Genomic DNA, 24,197 nt, shown 5'->3' on the forward strand with positions numbered 1-24,197 from the left:
GGCTATCTTTAGATGATAACTTTTTAAAAAATTACATTATTTTAATTTACTTCATAATTTATGTTAATTTAAACTTCATTCACATGACCAATCATTAATTTTTCATGGACGCATTTCTTTATTTACAAGGCAATTGCTTTCCCAATTATTTTAGACAGTACCCAATCAACCTTTAAATTTTCAAAATTGCCTCATTATGAAATTGAAAATCCAAGAACTAAAAAATATTGGAAAAAAATGCAGAATAAATTTGTGTTTTGAAATTCTGGAAAAAAAATAATTTTGGAAAAGCAGTTTTGAAATATAAAAAATAGAATAAAATTTTGAGAAACAAAATCTGAACATTTTTGAAATCTGAAAAATGTATTTCAAAATATCAAATCCCAAATACATTTGGAGTTACACTCTATGCCTACTTAAAAACTACATTCTGAAAATAAAATTTTGAGAAACAAAATCTGGAAATTTTTTTGAAAGAGATTCTGAAATCTGAAAAATGTATTTCAAGATATCAAATCCGGAATACATTTGGAGTTACACCCCATGCCTACTTAAAAAATACATTCAAAATGAATTTTTGAGAAACAAAATCAGGAAACATTTTTTAAAAGAGATTCTGAAATCTGAAAAATGTATTTCAAAATATCAAATCAGGAATATATTTGTAATTACATCCCATGCTTACTTAAAAACTATAAGGATATTTTGAGTAAATGATCGGGTGGATGTCTAAATTTGTTAAACAATTGCCTTTAGATAATTAAAAAGTCCAACCTCGATGGTTACAAATGGTACAAATCCAACCTTTGACAAATTATTAGCAATATTGTGGATTATATAAGAAACAAGTATAACACAGAATATAAAAATGGATGGCTACAGATTGACAAATATCTACTCCCAAGCTTGAGGGGATGGCTACAGATTGACAAATATCTACTTCTTGAGGGGTGTTAATATATTTAATTTTATATTTTAAATTATTGGGCTTTGTTTGTTTGACCCAACTTTCCTTTTGTGTTTCAGCTAGGTCTTAATCTTTTTCTTATATATACACCATGTATTTTACTCTCTAATATACCAGTGAATAAAAGTTTCTTTTATATTTATTTTTTTCTACAATTAGGGTTCATCAAAACCTCTCTTTCTTCATTACGATTACGCACGCTACATTAAAGTATCACATCAGACAAGGAATATTCATCTTCATTTACTGTAATACTATATGCTTATAATTAAATTTTTTTGTTATTACTATGACAACTTATTTAAATGACGATTTTAGAAAAAAAATTAAAATGGGATATTAAACTTATAAACTATTTTTTATATATAAATCAACATGTTTTTTAAATATATATATATATATATAATAAGATAAATAAATGTATAACTTTAAGGAATATGGCTTTGTAACAACCTAAAAAATTGTTTAAGAGTAAGTGGTATAATTAGATGAAGTATGAATATTTTATTATTAAAATGTAAAGTTTATAAATATTAAAAGTTAATTATTCAAACTTTATTTCCAAAGAAACAATATCTCTCAAACTTTTTTTTTTTTCTGATTTCTCTTTATGATTATGATCAATTTATTCTTTCTTTTGAATATAAGGACCTATAATAAGAATCAAGGGAGAAGTTATCCAAACATAATTTTTTTTTAGAATAAGTTATTGAACGAGATTCTTAGTTAAAACTTCCAGTTATTTGTTTCTTAGGCGAATCAAATGTTTGTTGGGTGAGAAATTTTGTTTTGAAATTTTAAATTTATGTTAAAAGGTTTTTTTCTCGTGATGTTTGATTTGAGTTAGAATTGTATGAACACCTCGTATATGACACAAAGTATGACGTAAATATAATTATTTCTAAGGAATGAAATACCATGTTGAGAGATGCATATGACATCTATTGAATTAGAGATTCGTACTAAGGAGATATCTATTTTACTTATATATTGGAATCACATATGAAGTGGTGAAATTCAAGTGAAGTTCCTATAACTTAGTATGCAGTGTTAAAAAGAACTAATCTGACAAGTCATAGTAATTTACGTTGTCATGTAAGAGAACTTAGTTTCTATTGATTTAGTTGTGTTGAAGAGACAATATAGTGTTATGATACGTGTAAATCTTTGAGTCAACTAGTTTGTCAGTGGTGTTCTGACTTTAGTTGTAAACTCTCTCTCTCTCTCTCTATATATATATATATATATATTATATTTGTGAAAGATACTTGATTATGTGAATGATTTAAATGATTGAGATTAATTTTGAGATGTGTAATGGTAAGTGTTCAACAAAATACTTGTATTATAAGTGCTCAACGACATCCCATAACTCATGATAATCAAACAAAACTTTCATTTGCACACACCACCGATTGTAATTCTTTTCATCAAAGATGGGGACTGATAATTGGGTAGAGTTCATGATAACAGACTAGCTCTTGATACTAGTTGAAGGTTGTAGCAACTAATTGAACATAATTGCACAAAATTGCAAAATTGTTGAATTGATCTTATTCATTTTGATTTACTTATAATAAAATTACAATTACTGAAAGCTATAAAATAGGAATACTAACCGTCCGTAAACTGACCATTAATGCAATAATAACGCTAAAATAGTTTAAGGGTAATAAAATCAGAATTAATAATAATAAAATCTAAATTAATAACCAACACATATGAGGTGGTGAGATTCAAGTGAAGTTCCTATAACTTAGTATGCAGAGTTAAAAATAACTAATCTGACAGGTCATATTAATTTACCTTGTCATATAAAAGAACTTAGTTTCTATTGATTTAGTTGTGTTGAAGAGACAATATAGTGTTATGATACGTGTAAATCTTTGAGTCAACTAGTTTGTGAGTGATGTTCTTACTTGAGTTGTAGATTCTCTCTATATATATATGTATGTATATATTATACTTGTGAAAAACACTATTATGTGAATGATTTAAATGATTGAGATTAATTTTGAGATATGTAATTGTAAGTGTTCAACAAAATACTTGTATTATATTTTTTTAAACTCTAACTTACCCTTGTTTGTCTTTGTATTCTTTTTTATCAAATATGATCATCATATATTACACTGGAGTAAAGAATGTTGTAGATAGAAAGTCTCATAAAAAAAATAGTTTGGAGAATTAAAAGAAACTTATATATTATTTATTTATTTATTCTAGAGTCATATGTAAATACAAAGAATTATATATATATAGTTACACGAAAATGAATTTCACATACAATACAAAATTTGGGTTTTATAAGTTTCCAACAGAGAATATGTTAAATTAAATGTTATTAGTGTACTTTTAATTCAATTTCGTTAATGATAAAAACTATTTTGTTCATCGAAATAGATAAATATCAAGTGTGACTAGAAGCAAGGCTACATGTAACATGCAAATTGTCTTCCAATATGTCTTGAAGAAACTTGACCCATTAAGGATAAAAACCAAATTTATAGAAACATAAAAAATTTCTGGTCGGATTCACGTGAGTGGACGAGGAAAGAAAGTTATGAATACCAATAATTTAGTCCAAAGAATTATGCATATTCGGATATATTTCATGGCAGAATTTTATATGTTGCAGAAACAATAAAAAACTTGATTATATTTCAAAGTTTTCTATGTTTTGGATTCCTCCCTAAATTGGTTATTGAATTTCAGAAGTTGTAAATATATTATGCAGTACTTTTGTCTAGTTTCCTAAACTTATGTTTTTGATAAAATAACATTTTTTTTTATCTAAACTTCAAATGACATTGAATGATTTAATTATAAAAGAGTGTTTTCATTTTTTTCTAATGTCTTGTAAGACATCCATATATTATAAAGGATGATCTATGTCGTGTAAAATCTATGTTTGAATTTTTTTTAATCGTGGTTATATCAGAAATGAAATTAATCATTAACTTGAGGATCAAGAAAACATATTACAAAAGTGAAAAAATAAAACTGACATCACACTCTATTAAAATAGATATTCATCTAACTTCTAACTTATATTATTTTTATTTATATTAAAAATATAAATGTAACATTAAGGTAATAAATTTAATCATATATTTAATAGTTATTTATTTTTTTATAATATTTTAAAAATATAATTTTGTTATATTTTTACAAAATACTATATAATTTGTATGATATTTAAGTTTTAGTGAATATTAATTTTTAAAAAATGAGTAATTTGAGTATTTTTTTATTAAAAACATAATAAAAATAATTGTCATTTATTAAAAATATAAAAATGAAAGTCTATTTAAAGACTAGATGAAAGCGACTCACATATTATTAAAAATATAAGAAAATAATGTGTTTATTTTAAAATTATAGAATATGTAAATATTATTTGACATGACATAAAGAAAGAGATAATTAAAAAATTTCGTTTATTATAAAACATGAAGTCTTATATATTTCTTTTGTTAAAAAAACTCGTTGTGTTAATCTCATGATTTATATTTTTGTCAGTCAAAATTATTTTTGTGTCATCATTGCCAAAGAGTTTTATTTTGTCAATGTTGTTCTTTTTTAAGTGATGTTCGTTAGAGTTTTCTTCCTGAATATAAACAAAATATTTTTTCACTCATATTTACACAATATTTTCCGTTAATATAAATTGTGTTTATATTTACTTCATTTCACTTTGAGTTGTTATGCGATCAATTATAAGAATTTTTTATTTATTAAATTTGATAAAACTACTTTCTGATTTATGACAGTAAAAAAAAATTATTGTTAAAAATGAGACTATCTTTTTATTGAAGTAATTTATTTTAATCTTTATTAATATTAATTAATTTTTTATTGACACTAATAAAAATATTTATTTGTCCATATAATTCAAGACTTTTCTTTCATATTTTGTCTTGATTTGTGTTACGTTTATGAGACTAATATAATGTGAATGTTTCGTAATTAATGAAATACTTATCTTAATTACTATGGAAAAATCGGATTCAGGGTTACTCATATTTTCTTGTGAAGGAAATGTGTGTGATGATAATTTGGCTAATTTATGATTTATTCATAGATAATCATTTCATTGGTATAATAGACGTTCATCTAGTCTGTTCTTATAATTATTTATGAATATGTATAACTTACCTATGTATCGTTTTTGTTAACATTGTCTAGTTTCCCATATTTTTATATTTTTTAATAATATTTTTTCATGTGCTAACAAATAATTGTTCTTATTTAAAGTTTAAACATAACTGAAATGTCAAGTTGCATAATAATATCTATATGGAAGCTTGAAAGCTTTTATAAAAAAATTATCAAAGTTTTATTAACCAATGTAAACGAAACTTGTCAATCATAATTTTTTAAGTAAAAATGGATAATATAATTTTTTATTAATATATGCATAAATTATTCTTTGATTTACATTATTATTCAATGATATTTTTTATATTTAGTAGTAAATAATATATTTCATTTCTATAAAATAATAAAATTTAATATATTATAGTTTCTTAAAAACTATAAAATTTTCAATTCAATTACAAAAATAAAAATTATATATATATATATATATATATTATTGAAAAAAATGGGTGTAGAGTAATTTGGTTGGTGCATGTCATTGGTTCCCTGTCCATTATGTGGTCATTGTCTGTGTGATTGCACACAACAAATTACATGACTGGCTTTGGATTTGACTATGATTTTGCATTGAGGACACAAACCACCACACATCACTTTAAATTATGATGTAGTGCATGTTTGCCTACTTTTTTTGGCATTCCATTAACTTTCACAACCAACACAACACACACTCCCACTCTACCATTCAATTTTGGCTACTTCTCTTCCCACCAATGCATTTATTTTTCACAACAAGCTTCCTTATACCCTTAAATAACACTACTAATTTACAACTCTACATTCACTTTAATTTTCTAACACTAATCACTATCTTCTCCACAACGACCTCTCACTATTGCTTTCAATAATTTTTTTATCCTAACATTCAAGTATAAATTATAATGAATTAAATATGTTTTTCATTCCTATATTATAATATAAAATTATTTTTTTAAAATTTAAATTTTAGATTTTCTAAATATTTATAATAAGAGAATTATTGAAATAAGTTATTATCCGTATTTTTTTTACACAACAAACGAAAACTAGATAAAGACTCATTCTAGTTCTAATAGTTTCTTTACTATAAGTATTTAGTAAATATAAAATTTGAACTAAAAAACATTAATTTCGTATAAAATTATAAAGATAAAAAATATATTTAAACCAATTTAGATACTGTTTCGGTCGGTACCAAGTGAGTCACGTCACTCGGCATCGACCGGCCAGTTGGTTAATTACATTAAAGACACAATTATAATAAATGACAAGTAAGGAAACACCCTACAAATCAAGGTCACGCCCCATCAAATTCGGATGACACTCCGAGAAATCAACTAACACTGATTTATTGAAGGTATTCTCCAAACATACCTTCCTATAAATAAGGGATACACTCCGAGAAATCAGTTAACACTGATTTTATGCAGATATATGTCAGATATGACCCATCAATCAGTTGGACCATTACTAAACGTTATAAAAAAAGTTCTCTACAATGGAGTAAGGTACATTTTTTTCCAGTTTTACAATACACTCAAATAACACATTGTACTTACTTGGTTATCGGAGAACATTCTACCGGTTTACTCCCGACCGAGCGTCTAAGAGCTAAGGAAAAAAATTCTTGAAGTGTGAAGGAGTGAAACATCAAAAAACAAGAGTGATCAAGCGACCAAGGACAACAACAATTGTTACTGTCAATCTCAAATATTATCTAAGTTCACTTTATCTATATAAATACAAATATTTTTTTTAATTTTTTAATTTCTTATATTAATTTCTTTGAGAGACTCAATAAACTAATATAGGTTCTCAAGAACCTCAACAACCCAATTTGAAAAAGAGAGGTCTATGAAAAAAAGAGATGAAGATGATTAATGAACAAACCCACCATCCTCTTACACAGTCACAATCACATTGAAAATAGACAAGCCATGATATTGCTAAAACTCAGACACAAAGAGGACCCATTTTGAAACAAAGGAGGGGTTCCACTTTATGATTAAAATCACAACTCTTCTTAAACTTTTTAGGTGAAATTCATACTGTGACAAAGAATAAAAATATAAGGAATACAATAGTCTAATCATGAATTTTAGATAATGTCAAAAGTAGAGGTTTTATGAACAATTGCACAAGTTATAAAAAAACAAGTATATAACAAAAAAATGTTTTCATTAATAATACTTCTTTTTTTCTAAAATGACAGAAATTTTAATCTTAAAAAAATGATGCTCTTCCGTTTTGATTTTTTTTTTCATTTTTCTCTCAATAAATAGAATCAATATTTATATTTTTAGGTACTTTTCTCAATTATATATTAATAAAAGTAATTTATTTATTAAGAGAGTAAAATTATTTTAATTTTTTTTTCTTACTGACAATTTTGTTGTTCTTAACTAATATAAAAAAAAAACATACATGATTTATAACCATGCAACTACAAGTAATAGCTCCTAATTTTTGTGAAAAATAGTAAGATTTTATCAATTGGCCCATGAATTTAATAAAGAGAAATATTTATAATCAGGAGAGAGAATAATAAGGCCTTAATACATAGAACTATTTATATAGAAAATTGTATGATTAAAAAGAAAAAGATAACATAAATAATAGTTCATTCAGATAGTGATTTGTTTAATATTGAAAATGATAAAAAAAAAATCCAACATTTTTAGAATATGAACATCAGAAAAAAAAAATATTGTGATATATATCCCACATGATAGGTTATATTTTAGGTGAAATTAAACTCATGGTTTCTATTTTATTTTTAGGTTTAGTTTTAGTTTTAGTTTGATTTTTTTGAATGAAGTCACTTAACTTTTGTATTTTTAAAGTAAGTCAGAATAATTATTTTTGTTATGTCAATTATGTTTAATGTTCAAACAAAGAAATTGATATTTTTTAGTACAAAAAATATGATCCAGTCAAAATGTGACTTATAACAAATATATATCTATCTATATATATATATTATTTTATTTTTTTAATTTTTTTTTCTAATAACTTTCAAGCACTTCACTCATTTATTATATCTAAATCAGTCACATTCTAGCTAAAAACAGCCCATCAAACAAGACGTTGATGCAAAATAAAATAATTGTATCTCTATTAAGGCATATTTTTATAAGATAAAATACAATAAATGCATATATTGAAACCTCACAAGAGTATTGTTCTTACAACAAGGACCAAGAACACTTGAAATGGGTTAATCAAGACTAATTCTTCAATCTTGGGCTGAATACTATCTTGGGTCGGGTACTCCTTGATGGAATCTCTTTGCTTCTCCTCTCGGCTGGTGCTCTCGGCTTCTCCTCACAACAGGTGGGGGTACCTGCAAGTCGCTCCGATGCCAAAGTCAGAAAAGGTTTAACGTTCATCAGATAAAATCACTCTTACCTCTTTCTATCTCTGAACTCCTATTTATAGAGTTTCTTTAATGGGCTTTCCCTTTACTCTTGGGCTTTCTTTCTGCACCTTTTTTATTATTTGTGCACCCCTCTTGCAAGTTTTTATCTAATTGGGCTTTTACAACTTTTATATTTGTTTTATTCTTGTCTTTATTGCTTCCGGTCAAAACCTCTCGGTTTTAACTTAATCATCTTAATTGTTATACTATGTAGTTCTCGGCATGAACCTCTCGGTTTTACCCTATCAGTACAAGTATAAAAAAGTATATCATGAAATTAATATCTGTAAAGGCTGATATCACACTAGTATATATATATATATATATATATATATATATATATTATTCATAACTTTTATTTTTTTTAATAAGGTATTATATAGTTTCATAACTTTTATTTATTTTAACAAGGTATTGATTTATACAGTAGCAAAGGGAATTGGTCTTAATTACATAAGACTATCAACATAAAAAAATTTGTCTAAAAATCTTGCTTATTTGCTTATTCCAAATGTACATTTCAGTTTGAAGTTATTTTTATTGAATAAAAAATTAATATATATATTTTTCGTCCTTGTACTTTTTAATGTGAAAGTTGTTTTTATCTTAGTCTAAATTTATATTTTCTAAATATTTATAATAAGAAAATTATTTAATTAAATTTTTACTTTTTTTACATCAAATAATTTTTTTTGATTATATTATAATATTATAATCTTCATATTAATTATGAGTCAATACTTAAGATTTATTTAAAACATAAAAATATTACAAAATTTAATTTCAATAATTTTTTATTATAAATACTAAAAAATTTAAAATTTATTCTAAAGACAAAAATCAATTATACATGTAAAAACATGAAAAAAAAAATAATCGAATAAAAGAATAACTTAACGAATAAAGACAATGCAACCTTCAAATCTAGATAGTTGACAGCAATTCTATTATTGTTATCATACATTTTTTTTTATTGAAAATTTAAGTTTCATAATAAGTTATCATAAAACTTAACTTAATTTAGTATTTATTAAATATGTGTCTTCTTTTATTATAAATATTTATATCTGGAATTTGTATTTTGTAATTAAACTGAAAATGGGCATAAGAAATCTTACTGGTATTATTTATGATATCTTATGCATTTCGTAACATTATTCACTCATTTAATTAAAAAGGAACATACCCATACCTTTTTCCGTTGGTATATTAATGAGCGCAATGAAGTGGATCATTCACATTTAACATTAGGGATTTTGTGTTTCCCATGTGCAACAAGTACAAAATACCAATTAAACTATTACTAAAATTTCCACATTGCAATTACCAAAATACACTAAAATAATAATAATAAGAAGCATAAAAAAAGTGCACTTTTGGATTAAAATTTAAATTTATACCAATATAAAGTTTCATATCTCTTTTATATATGTAGTTATACAAAAAAAAAAAGAATGCAAGAATGTATAGTGTCTTTATATGCTGTTTTTATCAATTTCAAATAAGATTTCATTTTATTTTAAGTTTTACCATATTCTGTTGTTTCAAAAATATTATCTCGATTACTATATTATTATTTTTAAATTTAAATCAACCTAAACTTTTGTGCATTGTTATTTAAATTTAAATTTATTTTGTTTTACCTTTTAAAAATATTATATAATCTCAGATAATTATATTGATATTTTATAAGTGTCATTTATATAATAATTTTGATTTTCTAAAACAATATAATAAAGTGATTTTACTTTTTAAGGTTAAATAATGACATAAAATACTTAAATAGTTTTTTATATTGAGCATGAATTTAAGCTTGATTTGGATGATCAGTTGAGTGACAATAGATGCTGATTTGAAAATTGGATTCTTAAGTGGCATTTAAAAAATAAATTATTAAAGTAAATTAAGATGATCTCTAATTTAATAGAGTAGTACATTTTTTTTATCTTAAGGTCTTATTTTATTTTAAGTAAATTACATCCTCTTTAAAAATTTCTTATACATTTTGTTTTAACACTACGATCTTATAGGATGCACATATTATAATTTTTTTATTTATATTTTATTTTTTAAAAATTAATTTAACTATTATAATTAAATATTTTTAAGATCCATAATCTTAAGACATAAGTTTTGTGTTCAAAGACATTAATTAATAAAGTAAGTATTATCATATATATATATATATATATATTCTGAATATCTGTGATTTAGAAACAGTTTTTGCAGTATTTTGAAACAGAATGACACAGAAAGATCCATAAGATTTGGCATGTAATTTTGTTAACATAATAACTACTTGAGAATTAGTCACTAAGTTGCTACAATTGTGCAGTGTTTCAAGAAACAAACTTATTCTCTTTCCTTTTGTTCATCAGTTATCACACCAAATCATAATCTCTCTCTTCATTTGTTGGCAACTAACTCCCTCACTTATTTTTCTCTTGGCCTTCCAATGCTCACACCCATTCAAATACAACCTTTTTTCTCCCTCACACTCTCCCATTACTGCTTCAACATCTCACCCTCTTTTTCTTATACCCTTTTCGCACCAAAATGGAAAGCAAATGGAGAAAAGTAAAGCTCGCCATTGGGATCAACACCTGTGTTCAAGTCCCTAAGACCATGGACAACAACTCCTCCTCCTCCTCTCTCCCATCTGCCACTTCATTCTCCGACCGTTCCGCCTCCTCCGCTCTCCGCCTCTCCAGATCCAAATCCAAATCCTCCAAGGTTCGCATTGCCCTTTAACCTTTTCCATCTTCACAACGGAAAGTTGGAGTCTTTTTTCCGACCAACCTTTTAAATTTCCTATTTTGCTTGTTGTACATTCTTATTAGAGTATTTTACTACTTGGGTCATGGTTCATTCGTTGCATTTCCTTTTATTTCCTTTTTCTTTTCTCAATATAGCATTCTGGGATTACAGAGGAAATTACGCCAAATGCTAAATACTAGTACTAAGTATAATCCCTGTTATTTTTTTAATAATTTTTGGCCTTTGTTTTTGGCTAAATTGATCGAAGTGCCATATCATGGAAAACGATTTATTATTCATGGCGTTGGTGTTGCTTTCATCTCATTCGCCATGTGTAGTACCCTCTAAGGACAAATGCATGTTCGCAAATTATTTGGATCCACACAAAATAGGTTCTACTGTTTCTTCTTCTTCTTCTCTTTTTCTTATATTTGTTTGTGTTTGCCTTAATACTTTGACGTTAAGAAAGACAGTGAGAACCTGTAAACCAATATGGTAAAAGGGTTGCATTGAATTTGTTGCCTTTAATCTCTTCTAGTATTGTTTCACTTATTCAAAGTGCCAATGATGTAAAGAGTCAAACACCCCTTATTCGTTGATTGTGAAAATCTCATTTGCTAATTAAGAAAAAAAATACGCAATATAGCAGTGCATGAACGAATCTTCTATGATTTCTCCTTCTTTTATTGATGCCTTTTATATTTTACTTTCCATTATTAATTTATTTTTTCAAAAGTTCAATGTTAGAGTTGCAATTTGCCTTCTCCTTTCTGAAAGCCGTAAGCTGATTGATGTTTATTTTTCCTTTACTGTCATTGGGTTGTGTGTTTGACCACCTAACGTTGACTCTTTAGATAAAAAAATGAGCTTTATGCAGTGTTGTGGATTTTCGTGGGAATCTTAAATTTTTGGCAATGAGGCAACTTAACTTTTTGTATGCCAAAAAATCTTAAATTTTTGGCAATTGTCGTCTCTTTGTTGTGAAGATGGGTAGCATCTTCACTTTTCCATGCAGTGGTCTTAGTAGTGGACCTGCATACAAACAGAACAGATAGTGTTAGACAAAATAGTTTAACAGTGACTTTTCCAAATTTTGCATTTATTTATGTATACTTCATACTTTATTGAGGCATTTCTATTGAAAACATTAAATGATAATAATGTAAAGTTTAATATTTAAATTTTAAAAAATCTAATATAAATTATAAGATATTAGATTAGTTTTATAAAAATTATAAACACTATTTTTTAACGTTGACGTGCTTTCTGTTTTTATTTGTTTGTTTTGTTCTTAAGCTTGACTGATGAAGAATTGGTATTGATGGTTGGGTGAATGTGTTGTGGTCGCTTTTTTCTTAAGTGATATTTTGTTTAATAATTATTATTATTAAAAGAATCAATTCTATAAATTTAGATAATTTATAAATGAGATGAACAAGTTCTCATAATATGAGCTATGAATGGAGAATTTTTTTTTAAAAAGCTCATTGTATTTTGTCAATCTCCTCTATGCTTTTTCGACTCTACCCTTTTTCTGGTTTTTCCCCTCCAACCATAATTAATGATTAGTTAATCATAGTATCTTTATTATGAGAATTGTGAAATCAAATTGCATTGCTGACAATGTTTTTACTAGATGGTGAGATTTAAGTGAAGTAGTGTTCGGATGGTGCTACTTATCTCAACATGGTTCTTTTCCTTCCTCCATCCTGGGTTTAAGGGAGGTTTGTAGAGTTTTGTTTGGTATCTCCTTTGCTTAAATTATGTTCTACATTATCTGCAGGGGACATGTGCAATTTGCCTGAGTTCAGTGAAACCAGGGCAGGGAAATGCCATATTTACTGCAGAATGTTCTCACTCTTTCCATTTCCAATGCATCACATCCAATGTGAAACACGGGAGCCGGATTTGCCCCGTTTGCAGAGCAAAATGGAAAGAGGTTCCTATTCAGAGTCGTTCTTCATCTAAGGTCTCCCATGAGATCAACCGAGTAAATTCATCGCGAAATGATTCCTGGACAACTCTCATAGGGAGGTTTCCTCCGCAACAACCTGGTAGAGGAGCACATCATCCATTTTCTAATAATGTTACTGAACCAGCTATCTTTGATGATGATGAAGTCTTGGGTCAACAAAATTCAGTTACCGATGGTTTGAATGAGGCTGATCACGATGTAATAAACCCATTGGAAATCAAAACATATCCTGAAGTTTCAGCTGTTGCAAAGTCAGCCTCTCATGATAACTTTGCTGTATCAATTAATCTCAAAGCTCCCCCTCGTTCAGAGAGATACAGAAACAATACTGAATCATCATATTTTTCTGCACAAAATTCTCGTGCTCCAATTGACCTTGTCACGGTTCTTGATGTGAGTGGTAGCATGTCAGGCACAAAGATTGCTCTACTGAAACGAGCTATGGGGTTTGTCATAGAGAATTTGAGTTCATCAGACAGGCTTTCTGTGGTTACCTTCTCTTCCACAGCCCATCGCATCTTTCGTCTTCGGAGGATGACTATTGCTGGAAAACAGGATGCACTGCAGGCAGTTTCTTCATTGGTTCCAGATGGTGTGACAAACATTGCAGAAGGCTTGAGGAAAGGTGCCAAAGTGTTTGCAGACCGCAGGTGGAAGAACCCAGTTGGCAGTATCATATTACTCTCTGATGGACAGGATTCATCCATAAACTATAGCAGGTTCAATCTTGGAACTGATTACCGGTGCCTTGTCCCAAACTCCATTCGTCGGAGCAATTGTATGGGCCTGCACATACCAGTGCATGCATTTGGCTTTGGTGTTGACCATGATGCTACAGCAATGCACACAATCTCTGAGATGTCTGGGGGTACTTTTTCCTTCATTGAAGACGAGGATGTGATTCAGGATGCATTTGCACAGTGTATTGGGGGACTATTGAGTGTGGTGGTTCAGGAATTACAGGTAGAAGTTCAGTGTGTTCACCCCCGTCTGCAATTTGGTTCAGTAAAAGCAGGAAGTTACCAAACTAGCTTGATTGGAAAAATGGCATTTATCAAGGTAGGAGATTTGTATGCTGAAGAAGAAAGAGACTTTTTGGTGACATTGGATATTCCGGTGGATAAGTCTAGTGATGTGATGCCTCTGTTGGTAGTCAGAGGTTTTTATAGGGACCCCATCACAAAAGCAATGAAGGGTATGACACTAAATAATGAAGTAAAGATTGAGAGACCTGATGTAGCCAGAGATGTAGTTGTGTCAATAGAAGTAGACAAGCAGAGAAACAGGCTTCGAGTTGCTGAGGCAATGGCTGAGGCTAGAGTTAATGCTGAACGTGGTGATTTGTCTGCTGCTGTTTCTGTTCTAGAGATATGTCTCCGGGCATTGTCTGAAACTATCTCTGCCAAAGCTGGTGATCAACTATGCACTGCTCTTTCTGCTGAACTAAAGGAAATGCAGGAAAGAATGGCAAACCAACGTGTCTATGAGCATTCTGGAAGGGCTTATGTTCTCTCAGGATTGTGTGCTCATTCATGGCAAAGGGCAACTTCACGAGGAGACTCTACAGACAGCACCAGTCTTGTGAATGCATACCGAACCCCTTCCATGGTAGACATGGTTTCACGTTCTCAAACCTTGCTCTTGAGGCCTCAACCTGTAAATCTCCTCAAACATGCTAGATCCTCTTCTGACAGGCACCACCGAAGAAATTAGTATTTCAAATTTCAAATTTCTCCTCAGAAAGCCTAATACATGCACTTTTCTTTGGAGATCTTTTAAGTTTCTTCTTTTACCTCTTTTTTTCTTATGGTTTTGGTAAGGTGGGGGAATAATGGAAAGTGGAATGGAATGAGTTCTTAGTAGTTGCACATTTTTTTTGCTTTTAGTTTAATTGTACATGTTTAGGAGAAGTGGGGGTGTAGAAACGTAGCAGTGGAGATAATTCGAGAGAATTTCTTCATTGAGTTACATATATGGTATACTTCTCATTCTTTGTTATAACTACTGCTTCTTTAGCTTTTCCTATCAATGGCTTTATTACATCTAATAGTTTATTCATTACAAGAAGCATAAGTTTTCAATCCTAATTCTGCAAAAATTTTAGCAAGCAATCATTTTCATTTATCTTAAAACTGAACTTTAATCTGACACATAAATCCATTGACAAATTCTCCCTGCACCTTAGGATATTCTCCCTCCACCTCCTTATTAGTTTTAACCTTTTTTTTTTAAATTTTAAATAGTCCTAAACGTAAACTTCACATTTTTAAATAACAAGTGCACCCACACCTCATACCTTCCTTCCAACACAGAAAAACAGGCCATACAGACACTTATTCCATTCTTCAAGCTGCCAACATTTGAAAGAGCACTTAGATGTGTGAGAGATTAGATGTGTGAGAGGATTAACGAAAAGATTTGTTTTAGATAAAAAAAAATTCACAGTCACCACAAACAACTATCACCACTTAAAAATGAAAGAAGACACCATATTTTTCATCATACTCATAAGAGTATCATTAGAATTAGAGAAAAGTGTGAAGGTGCAAGGGGAAGGTATGGAGCTGCGTGAAGAATTTGAAATCCATTTCACTTTTAGCTGACATTTCTTATTTCTGGGCTAATGGGAAAATGAGACCCAGTAACAAGTTCCTTATTCTTTCACCTCCATGATATCATCATGAATTTATACCTATATATTTGGATTGGGGTTATAGAAATAATATACTAATTGCATAATCTAGAAATTAAAATTACAATTTTCGGGATCTCTCAATTTCGTAAGGATACTAATAAAAGATAACAATGAATATTTTAAAGGTTAAATGAATTATAAAACAGACTCTTTCTTCCTACACCTCCATACCTTCTTGTGCCACCCCATACTAAATATGAAAATACCATTTTATCCTTTTCTTTTCACCCCTTGGATTTGAAATAATAAGCCTATGGATTATGTAATCCGGATATATTTATCCGGATTACATAATCTGGAAGTCAATTTCATATTTAGAAAAGACTTCCGAATTATGTAATCCGGAAGCTAATAACACATCTGAAAAAAAAGGCTTCCGGATTACATAATCCGGAAGCTAATTCTGAATCTAAAAAAAGACTTCTGGATTATGTAATCCGGAATATTGAAAAGGGTATTTTTGGAATACGAAAAATTTATGGGGGTGGCACAAGAAGGTATGGAGGTGCAGGAAGAAGCAGCCTATAAAACAATAGGGCAGAGTGAGCATTTTCTAAAAATGTTTGGGAGAAAGAAGAGCCCAAAAGATAAAACATGGCACACTAAGCATGTTTACTTTGACTTTACTATCTGCACCCAGGTTTTGGTTATTTTCACCCCTTTTTTAGGTTATTTTCCTTTAAAATATTCCCACAGTAATGCATTCTTGTTGTGTATGTATGAAGAAAAGGGGCAAGAACAGCAGCACAAGATTTTTTTATGTACTGAAGTATTGTAATTTCACAAAAGAATGGTGAAATGAAAGGAGAGCCATGAATTTCTTTTTTAATTATTTTTTCTGTGCAGAAGCTTTTATACAGCTTGTAACAATTGGGCCCCAAGCGACAAACAAGCGGATCACTGGGCCCATCAGCTTAATTTTAATTAAACAAAAAATACATTTTTTTATATATAAATTACTGTTATTTTTTCCAGATATTTTTGTTGATATAAATTATTTTTATTTCTCATGTTTTTTTGGTCAATATTAACTATATTTTTCTGCTAATGCTAAATATAATTTTTAATTAATATTAATAAATATTCTGTTTAATTGATGTTAGTTGAAGTTATTTTAAACAACAATGATTAAAATATAGGTTAAAAATTATTTATCAATTAACTTTAATTATTTTTTTAACAATATTGTCATAATTTTCTTTTTCCTATATGAATTAATTTTTTTTATTGATCTCTATGAAACTATTTTTTAATTAATGTAAGATTTTCTCCCAACATTAATATTGATGTGAATTACTTTTTAGTTAATATTATAATTATTGATTTTTTAATATAAGTTAAAACTATTTTCCAATTCATATTTGTTAAATTATTTCAATCAATGTTAATCAGACTTTTTTTTATAGATATTAACGAAATTATTTTAGTTAAAATTTGTAATAATTATTTTATGGTGTAACAATTTGTATTATATATATATATAACTAAAATGATAATTTTTTATCTAGAGATTATTGAAATACTTTTCTAAATAAAAATAATTAATAAATTTACATTACCTTGTTCAAATGAAACATTTGAAATATTAGATATTTTTAAAAAAAGTAATTCAAATTTAACATATGTAAATTTTCTACTAACTGTGAAATTTCCTTTTCTAAGATTAAAAGCTAGTTTCTAATACCAGTATCAGTATCCCTATGCATCCTTACATAATCAATAATAGAATATGACCTTAATTTGTTTTCTGATAAGTCAAGCGTGATTATGTACAAGAATCATCCTTGTATTCCGTTTTAAAAAAATCTCTTGATGTTTTTAAGATTTTTTTTGAATAATATCAACTAATAATAAAATATTTTTGAATAGTACAACCCATTTTAATAATAAAATATTATATTCAACTAATAAAAATAAAATAATAATATTATTGATTGTCAAATAAGTAAAAGTGTATAAAAAATAGTGTAAAAGTAGCATTTGAAAAGCCTGAGTGAAACTCTTTCGTTAGGAGTCCTTTTCATTCATATATTTCATTTTCCCATCCTCACTTTTTCTCATGGAAAAAACCAGTGAAGACAATTGACAAAAGGCCTTAGATAATGAAATGATGTAAACATAACGTAACGATGATGTCTTTTTTTTCACCTTCTATGTTTTCGTGATGACTTGCACACCATTGACCTTGGAAATAATGTGTTTAATAAGAAGCATGTGGTTTCATTTTAGTTATAAATGAACATAATGGGAAGGCGTTAAAGGGTCCTTGTCGGTAAGCAAAAGGGTTGCTTTCCAAGAGTTGCTACACTACAAGGATCCTTTTCCAAGACTCACTTTGTTTCCTCTTTTGTGTGGATCAAGTTCTTAAAGGATAACCCCATTGCACCAGATCTCTATTCGCTGCCATTGTCTGTTCACCCTTGCTCTTTCTTACTTCTCCATAATATCATATACACAATTGATATGCTAAGGAGTTAATATTTTATTTTCCATTCGGGGAAGTGAAAGTGAAAGAGAAGTTTGATGATGTATACAAGACTGTAACATTAAACATGCAGCTTGGTAAAGATGAAATTTCCTACCATTTTCTCAAAAATTTCACCTGCTTTTCTTCACTTTAGCTCATTATTACAATGTCTGTTATCAAATCAAATTAATTGTGGCCCCACTGTTAGAATGATGGACTAAAGTTTTATTGAAGCCTTTGAGAGTGATGATGATAATCATAATTGCATTTCTACAGTAAAAGTAGCACTCATCACAGACTTTGGTAGATGTACCAGCCTTGCTTTGACTTTCTCACTTCAACATGCTTTTTCCAAAACAACTTCAAACTTTTAGCTTTTGTCACTACTTTCAGAGGAAACTCCTGATACTCAAATAGAGTTTGCAGGTGGAATTAACTAGGAAGTGTTATTTTCGTAGTAGTCAAGTTCATTCTATTTTCGAGAGTTAAATACCATTTTGGAAGCTAATTCTCAAGCCATCCGCAAAGGAAGTTCTTGCAGTTCACTGTCTAATATTTATTGAATGACGTAACAAACCATCTGTTGATTTTGCATGAGTCCTTCTTCAATTGAACGTGTTATGTTTAGGCTTATATCAGTTGCGGATTGATGGTCAAATATGGATTCTTATGCTGATCCTCAACCTACTGTAACTGTCCTATGCTACTTAGTTAATCTAGCCCCCACTTGGGTCATTCCATCTTAAATTTTTCAGTACTTTGGGTTGATGGGATAACCTTTAACTCTGGTGTTTTGTCGGCTAAACGTTCATTTCTTCTTTCTGACTCATTTTTACCCTATTTACATACACTGCCCACAATTTTTGAGGTCAGATAGGGAGTTCACATCACATCTTCTTATTCAGTATGAAATGAATGTCATTCATTTTTTGCTGAAGCATATGGGTGAATGAGACTCATACGCTGGGGCCACTGTTGCCTGCTTCTGGATTGCCTGCCCTTTTATCTAATTTGATCACAGATGATGATTGGAACCAGCTAGAGAATTTGAAGATTTAGTTTATCCCTTTTAACAGGTTCACCAATTGATGCCACTTCATACACACGCACACAATGGAAAAGTAAATTCCAGTAGAAATAGTCAAGGTCATGATAAGTTCTTATTAGTTGTTTCATAGTCATATTGAAGGACTGGTATATGCCTTTGAAGTTATTTAGATATACTTTTGGTATTGTTTGAGGGTGCAAGTCGATCTCAAACTTTGACAGCTTAACATCTTCAAATGTTATGGATTTGCAGTATTTAGTCTTCAGATAGAAACTAGCGTAGCTCTTGTATATTCATACCTTGAAAACATTGAAGCCATTAATAGGGTAAATCTCTCTCTCTCTCTCTACACACACACACATATTATATATATATCCATGACAACATGTAGCCTCATGGTGCTTCATCTTCTAATGAATTTATCTTGGTTCATACTGCACTCTTAACGTGAGGGAAATTCTAGCTCATGATTTGGGTAAAAGGTTCCTTTCCTTTTCTTGAATAGGTTGGAATTGATGAAGCCTCAATTCAATGTTGCTGTGGCTCTACTTATTAGCTTGCTCTGTATTCAGCATTCATTTTGTGGTTAGTATCACCATTTATGATACATTTGGTATTTGACCTTCCAGCTGTCACCACTGGTATTCCTTATGTACGTACTTATATTTATTTAGGTGCTTGCCTGCTTGAAAAAGTTTTAAAGCTTTACATTTTGCTTCTCAGTCATAGATTGAATCCAAATGAATCATTATACATTATGTTTTTCTCTTTTGCTTCTTGTTTTTACCTACAGATGAACCTTCTGATACTGGACCAAACAAGTGGAAATGTAGATGCTCTTCATTACAAGGGAAGCATATATACTCTCCTGCTAATTGTTCCAAGTCATGTGATTGCCATTCAGGTATAACGATAGTTTTTTATTGGCTAGTCGAACACAACCTTTTTTAACCCTTCTCGCCTTCTATGATCTTCTAAATTGGGAGTTGTAGTTATTAGTTTATATGCATATAACAAGAGTGCTGTATGGATCCACATTCACTATTTTCGGAGAAGGAGTGAGACTGTGTGGTCACATCCTGAATATTGTTTGGTAACTTCTTTACCTTGCATGTAGATGCTGAAGAGAGTGCATCCATATGGACATGCTTATGTGATTCGAATGGTTTTCCTGAAGTGTCAGCAGATGGCCATAACCTTAACTGTTTTAAAGCCTGCAATTGCACGTGGGGTATTTTTCTTTCTCCCACTGTCTTCCATCTCTTTTGTTGACTGATTGTGATTTCAAAAACTGAGTTAGGCAAAAAACAAAAATGCATACCGCAAAAAGTAGAATTGCTTTATATGGTGGTTACATTGTAATTACAGAAATTTTGGACTATGGTGGAAAAATGTGATTGATGCAACAGCAATCATGGTATGGAAACTTCCAAAACCCCAAGATTTTGAAACTGCTTTAAAGCCCTTTTTATGAAGGTTTAAAACAGGATTCCATAGCGCATCGATTCTTACTTTGAAGAATGATTTTCTCTTCAATGTTTCTTTGTTCTTATTGATGACGGCATAACCTGTACTTTGCACAAACCGAATGGCTTTTTCTCATATCAAGATACTCAATCTAGTTCATAATTTTGAGTGTTCTGCAGGAACTGTCAGGATGCCACTAGGTTCAAAGAAGCAAATTTCGAGCAAGATTGTAGTAGTTATTCTATCAGTATGTCTTACATGCACAACTATTGCATTTCTTGCCTCAGTTGTATGTCAGGTCTGCCGAAGGGAGAGATGTCCTATTCAATCACCAATGATCTCATCAGATAAAGAAACAAGTTACAGTAGCACCACCAACTTAATTAGTCATAAAACTTCTTCGCCTGTTAGTCATATTACAGGTAAGACAGTTTAGTGTTCACTATTCTTGGAGTCTATTTCTCAGTTTAAATGTTATTTGTTTCAAACTGTCCATATTTTTTTGTTCATAATTCTCCTCTTCTCCTTTTTTAGGATGCTTTCAGAAATCCTCTTTGTTGTTTGGTAGCCAAAGACAAACCTTTTATGGAAATATTATTCAATTTTCATTCGCTGAACTAGAAAATGCCACCGAAAAATTTTCAACTTCCAATCTAACTGGACTAGGTGGAAGTAGTTACGTATACCGTGGTCGGCTGAAAGATGGTAGTAATGTGGCAGTCAAGAGACTAAAAGATCAAACAGGGCCTGAGGCAGACTATGAGTTTCTAACAGAGGTTGTGCCTAATCTTGCTTCTATTTTCTATGATTGGTCTTGGTCATGTTATATTACAATGTTCAATAAAAAGAAGGATGAGCCTAAAACAATTTTTTGGTTTGTTTAGATTGAGCTATTGTCTAGACTTCATCATTGTCATCTGGTGCCATTAGTGGGATACTGCTCAGAACTAAAAGGAAAAAATGTTCAAAGGTTGCTAGTGTTTGAATACATGACTAATGGAAATTTAAGGGATCGCTTAGATGGAGTTTTTGGAAAAAAAATGGACTGGTCAACTCGAGTTAGAATTGCATTAGGAGCAGCAAGGGGCTTGGAGTATCTTCATGAAGCAGCTGCTCCAAGAATTCTGCACAGAGATGTCAAATCAACAAACATTCTTCTGGACAAAAATTGGCAAGCAAAAGTATGAGTTGGTTGTTCTCTACGGTACTTCTAACCTCTAGAAAATGGGTAATTACTTGAGAAAAGACAATGCAATTTAAGAAGGGTAATAAGATACCGAAAGCAAATTCTAATTTTACTGGTTTTTCATGTCTTTTGTACTGTTAAGCTTATTTTTCAAATCCATAGAACTCTTTTTCATGAAGAAATAAAGTTAACTAAACTGTAGGTGGAAGCTGCCACTTAAATGATCGTAGCTTTTACAGTCCCTTTAAATAATCAATTTGCAGATAACTGATCTTGGTATGGCTAAAAGTTTGAGAGCTGATGACCACCCCAGTCGTTCAGATTCTCCAGCAAGAATGCAGGGAACATTTGGCTATTTTGCACCTGAGTATGCAATTGTTGGGAGAGCCTCTCTTGAGTCTGATGTCTTCAGTTTTGGAGTGGTTCTTCTTGAGCTTATCAGTGGTCGGCAACCCATCCACAAATCTGCAGGCAAAGAACAAAGTCTCGTTATATGGGTATTGTAAACTAATGATTCCTTATTACATTAACTTAAACTTGCTTTAGTTCTTCTTTGGAGGATTTTTCATGAGAAGGAGGATCTTTGTATAATGTCTCAGATATACATATACTAACATGCAGCTTTGTTAATCATCGGGTCTTTTTACACCGTGTAATGTTTTTCATTTTCCAGTTACAATCCTCAACTTGGACGACTCAGTTTATTCATGATTACCATCTTCAGTTTATAGCCTGCTTAATCAATTGTACTAAAAAATATATTATGAAACTTCAAAAAGTATTGAATTAACTTGTCAAACTTCTATTTTAGGCAACTCCTCGCTTAAAGGATAGCAGGCGAGTAATAACAGAGTTGGCTGATCCACAGTTGAAAGGAAACTTTCCAGAAGAAGAGCTGCATATAATGGCATACTTAGCTAAGGAGTGCTTGCTGTTGGATCCTGACACTCGACCAACTATGACTGAAGTTGTTCAAATTCTTTCCAGTATCTCCCCAGACAGATCTAGAAGGAGAAGAAACATTCCAGTGAGCCGTTTTCAGGTGCTCACCGTCCTCATTTCTTAATTTTCAAAACTTTTGCATGATGTATATTTTGCTTGTCTGATAGTTACACTTAAATCAACTTCCATCATAGATAATCCTCACATTGTAAAAGGAATAAACCATATCCTGAGTTTTCTCTTGTTGAACATGTAAAGGAACCGGAGGACTTGGAGAATCAAAGACAAGCTCCATCAAGTATATTTCCAACTTGTGATTTATTGCCATTAGGTGTTGACAACAATCTTAATGTTGGGAATGAAAATAAAGATGCACATGCAGTTTCAAGTGAGCATATGGAGAGTTTGATCCTCTTTAGTCCAAAGGGAGAGAGGTGGCATGCATCAGAGGAGGAAATGGTAGATTTAACTGAGCCTCGTTTCGAATCATTTTTCATGACAAACCCCAATTTCTCTTGATAAAAGCATAGAGCAAAAGTCTTTGTGTTGTGGACTATGGTACAACTCTTTCGCTTGCGTATGGTTCAGTGGGATACCTAGGAGGATGCACTCTAGTCTTCAGAGTATGCTCATCTAATTTATTTATTTTTCACTTTCCTTTAAAGGGTCTTGTGCATAGTTTTAGATGTCACGAAAATAAATTTGGTGTACTGTTGTACAGAAAAGGGATAGGTGATTCTGGTTCTACTTTATTTGAAGAAGAATTTGAATGTGATATTTTTGTACACTCATCATAAGTAAACTTGTAATTAGCAATAAAATATTAACACTAAGCACTGAACTAATTGAATTGAACTTACTAACACGCGTGGCTCAGTTGACAACAAGCTTGGATTCATTCCTGCAGAACACATCCCTAAGGGGACAGTGAGTTTCAAGTGTGATAAAACTAGATCTGGACCAAAAAGTAGTTCATAACTGGCCCAAATGTAGTTGCCCTGTTGACTGACACATCATAAATTAAATCCAATTTAGGTTTGTTAGATTGTCATATTTCAATAAGTCAATTCTTATAAGATGCTATAGTCTGATGGGTTTTGTATTATCATTTATTGATTTTTAAAATTTAAAATAA

The 24,197-nt window shown here is 30.1% G+C and overlaps 2 protein-coding genes across 10 annotated transcripts; both read left to right on the top strand.

The window, feature by feature from the left end:
- The first annotated feature begins 10,920 nt into the window (after positions 1 to 10,920).
- On the top strand, positions 10,921 to 15,315 carry LOC137835713 (E3 ubiquitin-protein ligase WAV3-like). The gene is made up of 2 exons (XM_068644332.1): positions 10,921 to 11,258; positions 13,066 to 15,315. Exons 1-2 carry the CDS (start codon positions 11,082 to 11,084, stop codon positions 14,968 to 14,970), a joined length of 2,082 nt encoding a protein of 693 aa, XP_068500433.1. The 5' UTR covers positions 10,921 to 11,081; the 3' UTR covers positions 14,971 to 15,315.
- A 2,905-nt stretch (positions 15,316 to 18,220) lies between these two features.
- LOC137835714 (receptor-like serine/threonine-protein kinase NCRK) lies at positions 18,221 to 23,837 on the top strand. Of its 9 annotated transcripts, none has more exons than XM_068644337.1 (11): positions 18,674 to 18,845; positions 19,720 to 19,793; positions 19,973 to 20,052; positions 20,261 to 20,371; positions 20,585 to 20,698; positions 21,114 to 21,356; positions 21,469 to 21,710; positions 21,819 to 22,115; positions 22,384 to 22,617; positions 22,932 to 23,162; positions 23,321 to 23,837. In XM_068644337.1, the coding sequence occupies exons 3-11, from the start codon at positions 19,983 to 19,985 to the stop codon at positions 23,579 to 23,581; spliced, it is 1,803 nt and encodes a 600-aa protein (XP_068500438.1). In that variant the 5' UTR covers positions 18,674 to 18,845; positions 19,720 to 19,793; positions 19,973 to 19,982; the 3' UTR covers positions 23,582 to 23,837. The 9 variants fall into 9 exon arrangements, with proteins under 9 accessions (XP_068500439.1, XP_068500442.1, XP_068500434.1 ...); XM_068644336.1 differs by having other exon boundaries at positions 18,729 to 19,495; XM_068644335.1 differs by lacking the exon at positions 18,674 to 18,845 and adding an exon at positions 18,859 to 19,565.
- The last annotated feature ends 360 nt before the right edge of the window (positions 23,838 to 24,197 follow it).

This window comes from Phaseolus vulgaris, chromosome 5 (genome assembly GCF_000499845.2).
Source record: "Phaseolus vulgaris cultivar G19833 chromosome 5, P. vulgaris v2.0, whole genome shotgun sequence".
In the NCBI taxonomy this organism is placed as follows: Eukaryota; Viridiplantae; Streptophyta; class Magnoliopsida; order Fabales; family Fabaceae; genus Phaseolus; species Phaseolus vulgaris.